This window comes from Hermetia illucens, chromosome 6, assembly GCF_905115235.1.
Source record: "Hermetia illucens chromosome 6, iHerIll2.2.curated.20191125, whole genome shotgun sequence".
Classification (NCBI taxonomy): domain Eukaryota; kingdom Metazoa; phylum Arthropoda; class Insecta; order Diptera; family Stratiomyidae; genus Hermetia; species Hermetia illucens.
In genome coordinates this window covers 28,769,062-28,781,945 of record NC_051854.1, presented here as the reverse complement: position 1 = coordinate 28,781,945, position 12,884 = coordinate 28,769,062, and the positions used below count along the sequence as shown (strand labels likewise).

At 40.5% G+C, this 12,884-nt stretch overlaps 1 protein-coding gene across 1 annotated transcript in view; it reads right to left on the bottom strand.

The window, feature by feature from the left end:
• Nucleotides 1-2,498: 2,498 nt before the first annotated feature.
• Nucleotides 2,499-12,884, bottom strand: part of LOC119659864 (serine/threonine-protein kinase Nek8) — a 31,101-nt gene continuing 20,715 nt past the window's right edge. Inside the window, exons 14-19 of the mRNA XM_038068176.1 lie at nt 11,206-11,377; nt 11,022-11,145; nt 10,895-10,956; nt 2,987-3,127; nt 2,815-2,915; nt 2,499-2,757 (exon numbers count right to left, since the gene is read on the bottom strand). Coding sequence (XP_037924104.1) covers nt 2,628-2,757; nt 2,815-2,915; nt 2,987-3,127; nt 10,895-10,956; nt 11,022-11,145; nt 11,206-11,377 — 730 coding nt within the window. The 3' untranslated portion in view covers nt 2,499-2,627. The remainder of the gene's footprint in view (nt 2,758-2,814; nt 2,916-2,986; nt 3,128-10,894; nt 10,957-11,021; nt 11,146-11,205; nt 11,378-12,884) is intronic.

Below are 12,884 nucleotides of genomic sequence, written 5' to 3'. Positions count from 1 at the left end.
TTCATTTTTGAGCAAGTTGTTCGAAAGCAATTTTGCTACGAGACAACAGGAAAAAAGGAAGTAGTGTATGGGACGCTAGACGTTTGATATTCCGTGTGGTAGTGTCCATAACAAGAACAAAGAGGAGTGCTGAAATGGCGCTTCCTAGCGCACGAGTTCTTCTGGTACTAGGTGTTGTCGTAGAGCATATCTGATGAGTTCGTGTAGCACACGGCCAAATGCTTTCTCTAGATCCAGAAATGCAATATCGAAGTGTTTCTCCACGAGTAAATGCGCGGCATGTATTGCATCAGTAGTTCCACAATTCTTGACAAATTCGGCTTGGTTAGCGGTTATTTAAACGATTTCGCGAATTCGATTGTCTAGAATACGTTCAAAAATCTTCATGGTATGGGAAAGTAATCAGATCGGACGGTAATTTGAACATTCTGCTGGACTACCTTTCTTTTTCCGTATTGGAACAGTGGTACTTTCTTGTCAGTCAGATGGTGTTCTACCTTCCAATTTCATTCATTTGATTGCTTCCTCGACTTCAGTGCCGCTAAAAGTGCAGGATGAACAAATTCTTCCGTTGAAATCTGCTGGCCATCTCTACATCGCAGCTCGAATGTCGGTAAGCAAAGTAACAGAAATGGTTGGAATACTGTGTGCGTAGATGTCAGCAGTCGATATAGATCTCTCTCGCCAGCACGGTAACAGCGATCGCTTTCTTTGCTTTCCGATTGGTATTCTTGTGAATTCGCCAATAGGCTACTGTGCCACGAACTTATGAATTCCGACTACGCAAGCACTTGTGACTTACCTCGCGCGTGCTCCAGATTTGTCTTCATGTTTCAGCTTGAAGGCAGAACCCCTCATGTGGGTCGATATGTAGTGTATAAAAGAATTGTTCGCGCCTCAATTCATGTTGCTCGCAAAACCAATTACCTGCATAATATTTCTCAGAACTTCTCAAATCCTTTGTCGAAAAGATGAATCCGAGCCTCCTTAAGACCCTCACGACTAGAATTAAATAAGTTGAATGCGCGCCGACTCGGCTTACAATAGCCAATGCCACTCTTTCTCGTCCGTCTCGAAGAAGATTTTTAGTTGGAGGCGGTTAATATAAAGGGGCGCTGTAGGCCACTACTTTTAAGTATTGGGCATCACGTCTCATAAATCCATGTAAGTTTATCTTCTTGAACAAATGACTGAGAAATAGTATGGAAAATAGCCTGGAAAATTCAAACGGTGGAAATTTATTCACAACAGTTGAAACACGAACTATTCCCAGGATTTTGGAGGATCCCCACATCTGATGGACTGCGTTAATTTCTTCCTCCTTTTAGGTGAACTCTGCTACCTGTACAGGAAATGGAGTTCGAAAAGGTCTGGCTCTTAAAGTTTCAAGCGGAAGGCAAATCCATGAGATTCTGGTCGCCGTCCAAGAGGGATTCCCCACGCACATTCCTTGGCTTGACAAACACGGAAGATGAGCGCAATCGCAACAGTGCGGGCATTCCCGGCATCGGTGTGTTTTGTGCACTTCTGGCACATATTCATGTACAATAGTACAATCTTGGGCAGTGTACTAGAAATTTTGATAGTTGAGATGAACTGCACTTCCTCGTAAACTTTCAGCCTTTCGGAGGCTACTTTTCGGACTTTATTGAGCTCGAAATTTCCAACAAAAAAAAAATTTGATCTGGGGTATTGGATTTTGTTCTGAAGAGCTCTGTCTGTGCGAATCACAAAGTTTGCGACGGTATGTAATTTTAATTTTAAGTGCTTAGCCTTGGATTTTTTTTATGATAACCCCAGCATCCATTTTCTCATGGAATCCACAGGTCATTATGGATTCCTGCCAACCCTTGCATTTTTCAAAAACGCTTTAAGTCCTTTGTTTTTCACTGAGTTTTGGAAGATCTGGATATTCATAGTGTACCCAGTAATCACGGGAATCTTAATTTTTTTAGCTTTTTCTTGAGTGGACTTGTTGTCGTGACTGGGGATAGGAATAGCGCGCGAGCATAGTTGACCAGGTTGCCTTCGTCGATTACCGTCTTAAGAAAACTCACTTCGCCACTTGCTTTCTGTTGCCGACGTTGCAGTCCTTGTTGTCATCGTCGCTCCTGCTGCATTTACATTTCCGTTATAAGGTAGCAGTGATGACAAATAAAATTCCAAAGGTCTAAAGACATAGTCGGAGTTGTTGTGAGCGCTGAAGATCAATCTGTTGCCCACAAAGGTAAATGTAAGCAGATTATCGTTAACTGGCAAATCAGAAAAGTACATTAACTATAGAATGGTCCGAGCATGCTTTCTGGGAAGACACATGCTTTGATGGAATGATCTTTCGATGTAAAACTTTTGTACCTCCTTTGGAACTACCGAACTTTTACAAAGAGCTTCAAAATATTGTACAAGTTTTCCGTGCAATATTCTGTCAAAAGCCTGAGTAATTATCGATAGGGATGGCGGAACAATATTTCTTTTCTAATGTAAAAGGTTTGAAACAATTAAATTTTGAAAACACTTTAATAAACAACTTCAAATTTTGAAAAAAAATACAAATCATTTATCACAGCACTCGTGCATTGCACACTTGGTATGTCAAATTCAGAAGAAGAATTGGAAACGCGGACTTACTAATGTTCGTTGCTTGAAACAAGAGGCGTTGTAGTATCGACAGCTACCAGTATACTATGTGGTAGAGGATAAACATTTCCCACCCTCACATAGTAGCCTTTGGACAATTGTTCCTTTGATGAATGCAATCTGTAATGATATGCAAAAGTGCGTCATTTATTGCGCAATTGAAAAGCAACCACTTACGCTAAGATATCAATTGGGTCTGAAACTAGTTCCGATTTGTAAACTGATGTTAAAAAGTTTGTAAAAGCGGTGGTGCTATTCCCAACGTCGAACGCCGCACTCTGGAAAATAGCAAAGATTTTCTAATATTAGTAGTTTATAGTGAAAATAATAAATTTCTATTATAATTTACCGTGTTAGGTTGGGGCTGTCCATCGTTGAAATCATTCTCCAGTTGGAAATTATAATCAGGAATTCCATATCTAGTTCCCCAAAATGATATAATATTATCTTCGGAGGTAACAACAGTGTATGAATTGCAACACCTTACATGCTGCAGGAGAGTAAGAAGAAAAGGCTTGAATAGAATGACTCAATGAAAAGCAATCACTAAAGGATAACAAATGTAGCAGTTATATGTCATTCTTTCAATCCTTGAAATTTATAAAATGCTGAAATATGACGAAGGGAGCATGTCTTAAAAAGAGGGGATACCCAACTTAGTTGGGATACCTCCATCATACTGCATCCTACCTGCTCATACTCCTTCGTCAAGGGGTCTAATGCAAATGATCTGGTCCTCCAGGTTAGGGACTCGGAACGAAGCAAGCAATTGCCTCCGAATGACGTCAATATATTACTAGAGAATTTTTACGGTGAAGTTGGGAACGAGGAGATACATCGAGGAAGGACTTACAAGAATTATGGTCGAGCATAATAGGAACATTCAACCGCCAACATTGGAAAAAATAGAGTTAACCATCAAACGTCAAAAAATGAACAAGATGACATCCCCGCTTAACTCATCAAACCAAACGGTCCATGAACTATGAAAACTTTCCATAAATTGGTTCTTTTCCACTGGAATAATAATAATAAGTGTAATATGCTCTATCCACAAAAAAAATGATAAGCTGACTTGCGAAAATTACAGAGGTATCTGACTATTATGTACGTTCTATAAAATCTTTACAAAAATACTAGAGAATTAGACTGTACGTCGATAAGCCGATTGGTGAATACCAAAGAGGTTTTCGGACAGGAATATCGACAATTAATGAGGTATTTACTGTCAAGCAGGTGCTAGAAAAATGCTGGGATTCAACATCAAGATCCATCAAATGTATACGAACGTTGTCTATGAATACAAAAGGGACGCTGCTCTATTAGTTCTGTAAAATTGTCGCATATGCGGGCAATAATGATGTTTTCATTGCCCGCATATGCGAAGTTTTTTATAAACCTCGACAAAATAGCAAAACAGGTTGGTTTACCAATTAATGAAAATGAGACGAAAATTATGATGCGAACGCAAGATATAACGATTGACTATACACTCGCCATCCTCATTCCGCGCTCCAAACCCTTTCCCCCATTAAGATCGACTGCAATAATGATATAATCATCAGCGGGCACGTTGCAGGCCTTTGCATCGAGAATTTGCCAGAGGGTATCTGTCTCTGCATCAAGTCTACTTGTTTGTGTTGCGTATGCTGTGAAAAAGTGAACTGTGCGATCAGCTTCATCAGCCGGTCATCAAATCGATTGACTTCTTTAATGGTATCTCGGAAATCGTTTGACATGGCAATGCCGACAACGTATTAAGTATATAGGCTAACAAAAGAGAGAAGTTTGTAGCCACTTGATCTCAGCATTTTACTTTTGTTTTATTGAAGATAAAACGAAGTAGGTTGGCTCAAACCCTGCTCCATTATATGGGCTTGTGACCAGCTGCCATATAAATAACTTGGCGTAGACGTTCTGAGATTACGTATCAGTTTCTCCGAAATGCACGTCCTGCGTAGAGCACTCCAGAAATGCGAATCTCCTCTCAAAATATCCACCAAACCGATACCTGTTCAAATGACTTTAAATAGCAGTACATTACTATATTTTTGTGAAATTTTGGGGGTGTGAAGTACAAGGTGTCTCAAAAGAAATTTTATATTTATTTAGCTTACTGCGTGAACGTAACGTATCCGACGGGCGCGGGGGTTATGTCAATCGGTAGCCTGGCTCTTGGGAATTCAGTCGCCATGGAGCGTTTCTCGGGAGCAGACCGCGCGTTGTGCGTACGAGAGTTTTACAAAAACGGCGATTCGACAACTGTAGCGCGTAGAAAATTTTGCGGTATTCGAGGTTTTCGCCACTTAAATGATGCGCCAAGCATTCCTCTCATTCGACATTGGGTTAAAAAGTTTGAAGAGACTGGTACAACGCTGGAAAAATCAAAATCCGGGCGACCTAGGTCATCAAGAACGGTAGAAAACGTGGAGAATGTTAATCAGTCTATTCGTGACGACCCGAACATTTCAATTCGGAAGCGCGCAAGTGCTTTAAATGTGCATATATCATCATTAAATCGCATTATGCACAAAGACCTAAAGCTGCACCCCGACAAAATTCAATTGGTGCAGGAATCAGGTGATTGAGCGATTTTCAACGTTTACCAACATTTTGTTTTCAGATGAAGCCCATTTTCATCTTAATGGCCACGTGAATAAGCAGAACTGCCACTACTGGAATGCAAAGAATCTGAAACGCAATCATCAGAAACCCCTACATTCGCCTAAAGTGACCGTATGGGCTGCGATATCGGCGTGAGGAATTATCGGCCCTTACTTTTTTGAAGACGAAAGGGGGCGTGCAGTTACAGTGAATTCAGAGCATTATGTAGAGATGTTAGACAATTTCTTGGTACCTGAACTGCAAAACTTTCCTGGTTATAACCAAAGAACATGGTTCCAATAGGACGGAGCAACTTCACACACGTCCAATATGTCTCTGCCACGTGTTTGTGAAATTTTCTCAGGCAAACATAAATTGGCCTCCACGCATTCCAGATTTAACCCCTATGGACTTTTTCTTATGCGGTTATCTTAAATCTAAAGTTTACGCCAATAAATCAACTTCACTGGCGCATTTGAAAGAAAATATCAGTCACGAAATGACAGCCATCCCTGAGTCCACCTGCCGACACGTCATAAGTAATTTTACTGTTCGATTAAATGAGTGCCGAAAACGCGAGGGTCTACATTTAGACGATATTATTTTTAACCCAAAAAGTGTATTTTAATAATTAATAAACATTTTTTCTATATATGGCTTACTTTTTTTTAATCGATCTATTAAATATAAAATTTCTTTTGAGACACCTTGTACCTTGCGATGACAAGTGAATGTGCTTGACAGGTAGGGATTTTTCGAAACTATAAAGTCCGAAATCGTTCAACTAACACCATAAAAATTGGCTTATGCATGTATTTTTTAACGGAGAAGGCTTTTACGTTATACAAGTTGCTGTAAATCGCCACTAGATGGCGCTGTAACTGATTAACTTCTACACCATTTACCCGGTCCAGAATATGAAGCTCGATGACACGACTCGGACATGAACTGATGAAAACTTTTGTATGGCAATGGTCGTGAGTTCCATGTACTGAACTACCCTAACTTAATGTTGTATTAGAAACAGATTTTCAATAAAACAAGAAAGCGGATTGAATTTTTAATGTGTCGAGCGGCATCAAATTCGGTGACGCCACCGGCAATAACAGTCCTTTTTAGATATACATACTGTTCAAAGTTTTCGGTTTTCTACACAATAATGCAAATATGAAGAGTACGAAAATGCTTGGCTCCTTCTCAAAATCCAGATCTACTTAGCTAAAGTCCATGACATTGACAGAGAGCAATTATATTATATTTCAGCACCATAGTCGAGGTGTTTGAGAAAAAATGATATCATTCATTGAACCCCAGCACCCAACGTAACAGACTGAACGACGTGAAGGAGTTTATGCACGATACAATCACAAGAAGAAAAAAGTCACTGACAACATGCAACCCTAGCGAACTCCACTCCGGGACCTCAAACTTCTCTTAAATTATACCTCGAATAATATTGTGACATTTTGGGTAATTATACATCTCTCCGATAATCGGTATACTTTTTTACGTAGAACATTGCAAATACATTCCCTATTCAAGTTGTCCAAGGTCTTCTCGAAATCGATGAAAAGCTGGTGAAACGAGGATGCGAACACCACACACTGCCTCGTAATGATCCCGTCAAGGCGGACGATTTTATTCCGTTTGTTGCACACTGATGACAAAGATAATTTAACCTATGTTTGGAAAACAGTTCACATTCACATGTTACGGTAGCTTGCCTTATCATTCAAATATTTGTGATGTCCTTCGTCCGAAACACCAACCTCGGTTGGGATTGCGCCGTTCAGACAGTGCCGAAGCTCAGAACAACTTTGTAACCATAAGGTCAGCCACTAAAATTCTTATACGAAAAGCGCACTCGTAGTATTTAGCGAAGATTGAAGGCTCACTTGAAAGTCGGGAAATAGGCCATTCTGCGCACACGGCCGCACTTCTCGTGCCTCGCCCACTCCTTCCATTGCTATTATTAAATTCGTCGACTTTACTGCCAATTCTCCTGAATCTGTATGTGAGCTCCTCCAAGATCGCGAACTACATCTGTTAATCGCTTCGGTCACGGTGTTCCCAGGGCAAAGGTAGCGTCTAATGAGTTGCCTCAGCCATTAACGAAACCGTAGTCGTCTTTTTAAAAAAAATTAACTTTGGGTGTAAACTCATGGACCAAAAAAGTGAGACACAGTTTCTCTCCAATTGGATTCAGGACTCCCTCCATTCCAAACAAGAAATATATCAGATAGTGATTTCTTTCGAGGACGATGTCAGCACCGGGGTCCTACCGCACGGAAGAAGCCGACTAGTCGGCCTGACACCCCAACAAAGAACAGAAGGAGAAAAAAGAAAACTGAAAACTACCAAAAGACGTATGTTGGAAACTAGGTTGAGGCGGGCAGTGGGACCCTTTAAACTACTGAAATTACCCGGAGTAGATGGCATTTCCCCAGCACTACTCCAGAGAGGCTTGGAAATCATCCTACGGCCCCTTCTAAGAATGGCAAGGGGAAGCAAATTTGAGGATATCCTATGTGACAGAAGCTAAACTAAATTACGAATCACCAGTAACTGGTGCAGGAAAGCAGGGCTGCGTATCAATCCAGCCAAGACCAATATAGTACCATTCACTAGGAAGTGCAGGCTTCATCACCTGAAAGTAATTAAATTACATGGCATGGAGGTGAAACAAATAACGGAGGTCAAATATTTGGGAATCCAACTAGATCGAAAACTACTCTGAAAGTAACAATTTGAAAGAATATATCGGAGCGTTACTAGGGCTCTGATGACTTGCAGTCCACAATAGGGAAAAAATGAGATGATCGCCGAAAATGCTGCACTGGATATATACTGCAATAGTAACACTAATAATTACAAGAACCAGGGAGTTAAACAAATTTCAAAGACTGGCTTGAGTGGGCAATGAAAAGATATCCAACGGCATCCATAAAGGTCCTTCCGGGGATGATCCCCCCTTCCCCTTACCATCTGCACATGCAGATGCAGGCGAGGAGAGCGATCGTCAGAATCCCCGGGGGTACTAATGAGGCGGGGAGCTGCCTAAATCGAAGAAAGGTCGATATTCTTTCTAGGTGACAATCCGAATTAATGATACCAAGGAATAAGATGAAAACGAGGTTTCCCAACGGTAAGAAGTTTGAAACACTTTGGAGCATCAGGGCAAATCAGGTGAGGGTGGCACTGACATGCATCTTAAAGCAGCAACTGACTACCTGGTACACTGACGGATCCCTTACAGTAGAGGAAGCAGGCGCCGGAGTCATTAGTCCAAGAAAAATGTGCGTTGAATTAATGAGTAAGCATACCAACATATTCCAGGCGGAAATATACATAGATGTGCTTCATTCGACCGAGAAAGGAACTATAGAGGGTAGAAGCTTACCATTCTAACCGACAACCAAGCGGCTATTAAGACGGTAAGGTCCTACCAGGTGAATTCTAAACTACTATGGGAACGCCTTAACAGACTGAGCCGACTTGGATTGCTCAATTGGAACTGGATACTCTAGGCATTAGGCCACATTGTGCTAGAAGGCAATAAGACAGCGGACGAACTGAACAGGAAAGGAGCAGGGACGCCTTTATACGGGCAGGGCCTTTCTGTGGAATCGGAAATGGGTTCATAGCTACTACGTTATAAAAATGAAGAAGAACGGCTAGGGGAACTGTACTGAGCGAATTTAGACTTCGAACGATTTTTTAAACCTCATTAAGAAGACCATCCGGATCATAGTAGGAATTTTCATTGGTCCCTGCAGGCTATACTATCACCTGGGGAAGCTAGGGATATCTATGGACAATGTCTGTGAATTCTATGACGAAAGTGATGAAACACACATGATCTGGGACAGTTCTGGGCAGAGTAGATTGAGGCACCTGGGAGAATACTTATTGTCAGGTGCCAGGTTGAAACACTTGGAAGTAGTGAACATAATAAAGTACCTGTAGGATACAGGTTTAAACCACATACAATAATTCATAGGTATTATTATCATCAACGGCGGAACAACCGGTATCCGGTCTAGGCCTGCCTTAATACGGAAGCACAGATATCCCGGTTTTGCGCCACGGTCAACCAATACGATATCCCTAAAACTGCCTGGCATCCTGGCTTACGCCATCGCTCCATCTCAGGCAGGGGCTCCCTCGTCTTCTTTTTCTAACATAGATATTGCCCTTATAGACTCTCCGGGCTGGATCATCCTCATTCATATGGATTAACTGACCCGGCCACCGTAGTCTGTTGAGCCGAATTTTATCGACAACCATACCATACGCTCATATGTTATGTAGACTACGGAATCGTCCATTCTCATGTAGGGAGCTAAAAATTCTTCCGAGGATTCTTTGAACGCGGCCAAGCGTTCGCAGTTTTTTTTTTACTAGGAGCCCAGATCTCCGAAAAATACATAAGGACTGGCGAGATTATTGTCTTGTACAGTAAGAGCTTTGATCCTATGGTGAGACGTTTCCAGCTGTTATCGGTTGTGATTTTCGACCCTAGATAGGGTTTGACTAGTGCGGTTTGATGTTGTTGGTTAATTGGTTTTTGGCGCTGATGTTACCATCGTATATTGTATTTTGTCTTGCCTTCATTGATGTGCAGCCCAATATCTCGCGCCGCCGATTCGATCTGGATGAAGGCAGTTTGTAGGTCTTATCATAAGTATATTGTATCTAATAAATGGTCACAATAGTTCTTTTAGGACGCAGAACAACGCATCTTGATAATATTGTTATTATTCTGAGATACACTGCCCATAACTTGCATGTGATTTTTTAAAGAAGCAAGCAGCAATCAACCTGAAATCACTAAAAAGAATACGAAGGACTTTTCATTTCGTCAATTTTGGCAGGAAGTCATCGATATTTGCTTGTCGCAATGAATAATTAATACATAAAGACCCGAAAGGAGATCCTAAGTTGATTAAAATAATTGTATTCAAAGAAAAGAATAGGCGGCTAACTTAGAAGAAATTTTCAAGTGGAAGTCTGGTTACAAAAGCTTATCGGAATCACCTTAGACTGCAAGGAAATGAAGTTCTAAAAAAAAAACTGATTGTCATCCCAAAGGCCAGGAAATATCGACCAAATAAACAACATGAAGGAAGTGGTGAACAGTTGAATATAAAAAAACCTTGTTGAAAAAATTAAGTGGTGAATTTGTTGTGGTATACGGAAAGGAGTATTTGAGCAATGTGTATCTATCGGGAGATGACAACTGCTCAGTGGTTTTTCACAGTCAGTTGACTTTCGTTAATATCTGTAACGTTTGGATCCCGTAAACGTGAACATGCGACAGCTGGGACAGTTTCCAACTGGTCTCGCAATCCGTCGACGGATATGTGGCTACAGACATGGTCTTTTGGCTCCTGATTTAGAATCAATTAAATCTTTTATGGATAAAACGGAAAGAAAATTCATTCACCTTTCACCTTTTGGGAATTAATAAAACAATCATTCAGAACTGTCAATTTTGTCGATTTTAGACGAAGCATTTTCCTAATTTCGTTGAGCCATTTTCCACCCAGTCATTTGAAAAAAACAATATTGACAATGTTGTAATAATTACTTGCCAAAATTCAGAATCACCAAATCAAATGCGATATGCTGAACATAAAATAACTATGCATACCTTTATTGTTTTATGGATTATACCAGTTACTATAGTTGGTCCTTTAACCGCTTTGCAGTGACCTGCGTTGTAGAGTTAAAAAGCCTAAGTAAGAAAATTACCATAAACATAGTTTATCTTGAAGTACCTAATCCTCGTTGTCCATCTGCATTATTTCCCATTGTTACCACATAGCCTCCATCAATAAGGAACGCTGAATGAGACGAAGCCAAGCTGATATCTATAACTTTCTTGTTGATGTTGATTTTTTTCTAAGAGAATTTCAATATCATGACAATATATATATACAGATTAATGTTTGTGTGTATTACAAAAAACCCGATCTTCGAAGTCCTTGTTGAAAATCCCAACTTGCCGAATGAGTTACTCCCGCAGGCGTAGACGTTCCCATTCTCTTGTAAAAGGGCTGAGGCATCGGGTCCGCAGAAAATTTTTACTGGCTTATTTATATTGCACGGTAGTGGAACTAATGTTGGGCTTTGTCTGTGAATATATTAATAATTAAATTAGTTAATATTCGTTTTGAGAATGTGAATGAGAATTAGTTAATTTTATTAATTCCTTGTGCACATTCAAATAAATTACACTTAAGAGATAAACAGGCGTGGGAAACCATGCTTTTAGTGTTTTGTATAAAATAAAACCTTATACCTTAAATCGGTTTACTGTCTCAGAAACGGTCACTCCTACTGACACAAAATTTTGTGAGAAGGTAGAAATTGCGAATCCCTTCTCATTCGGTGAGTAACATAATTCTAGTTGGACTTTGGTGGGGTTCCCATACATGCAAGGAGGAGTGTACCCTTGCTCCTCCGAAAGGAAGCATTTTCCAACATTTGATTCAAAAAAGGGAGTGCGTGGAGGTTGGAAAATAAAAATTTGTTCCCCGGACCCATTCTCCGAAGTTAATAAATGGAGAATCTGAAAAAAAATCACGAAGCTGTCACTATATTGTGTCTAGGCCCCGAAATACTTTCCTTTCCGATATCTGCTCAAATAGGGTTTGTAACAATTTAACACTATATTATTTTGAAATTGATTCAGGGCTAACTACATAGCTATAAAGTCAGCACTGAAGAAGGGCACATGTTGCGTCCGAAACACGTGTATGCGAAACTCTGAACAATAAATCTACAATATAACCGGAAATTTATTTTAATATTTTTAATTAGATTTAGGAGTTGTCTCATGAATGTATGTAACAAAAGAATCGTTAGCATCGATTTCAAAAGGGATCATCATGTAATAGTCGCTTACGTTCGTTTTCGTGTTGCGTTCACCACCTCTCGTGGAGTTAGAGAGCCTGTAAAATCCAGCTGTCACTTCACAACGGGAGGACTATCTTGGTGATGGCAGATACACTAAATAACCCGCTTGAAAATATATATAAGCATTGGGTAGCCATAAAAAATGCTGCTTTTCTCGGGTGCTACGTAGGTCATCGGCCACGTCCCAAAGGAGACGGATTGATGAACGGAAAAGCTTGAAGCGGGCGCGACGCGATCGAACTACAATATCGTGCGAAATCCCGAAAAGCTTAGCGTAGTCTGTGCCTTGATCGCAACAGCCGGTATCCGGTCTAGGCCTGCCTTAATAAGGAACTCCAGACACCCCGGTTTTGCCCCGAGGTCCACCAATTCGATATCCCTAAAAGCTGTCTGGCGTCCTGACCCACGCCATCGCTCCATCTTAGGCAGGGTCTGCCTCGTCTTCTTTTTCTACCATAGATATTGAGTTAACAAATAACGGTTAACAAATGGGTTAACAAATGAAACGATATTTGTTTTATACTTTTTTATTCATTCACGAGGGCCAGAGTGCTTACGCTCTGGTAGTACTCGAGGAACTGCTGATCTCCGTTTTCTACACCTCCTTAAATACTATGTCTTATTTACTAATGAGTCGACAGGGAAATATACAACACATATTTCCTTGTGACCCATGGTTCTTATCTTTAACACAGGGAAACTATACAAAACATGTTTCCCTA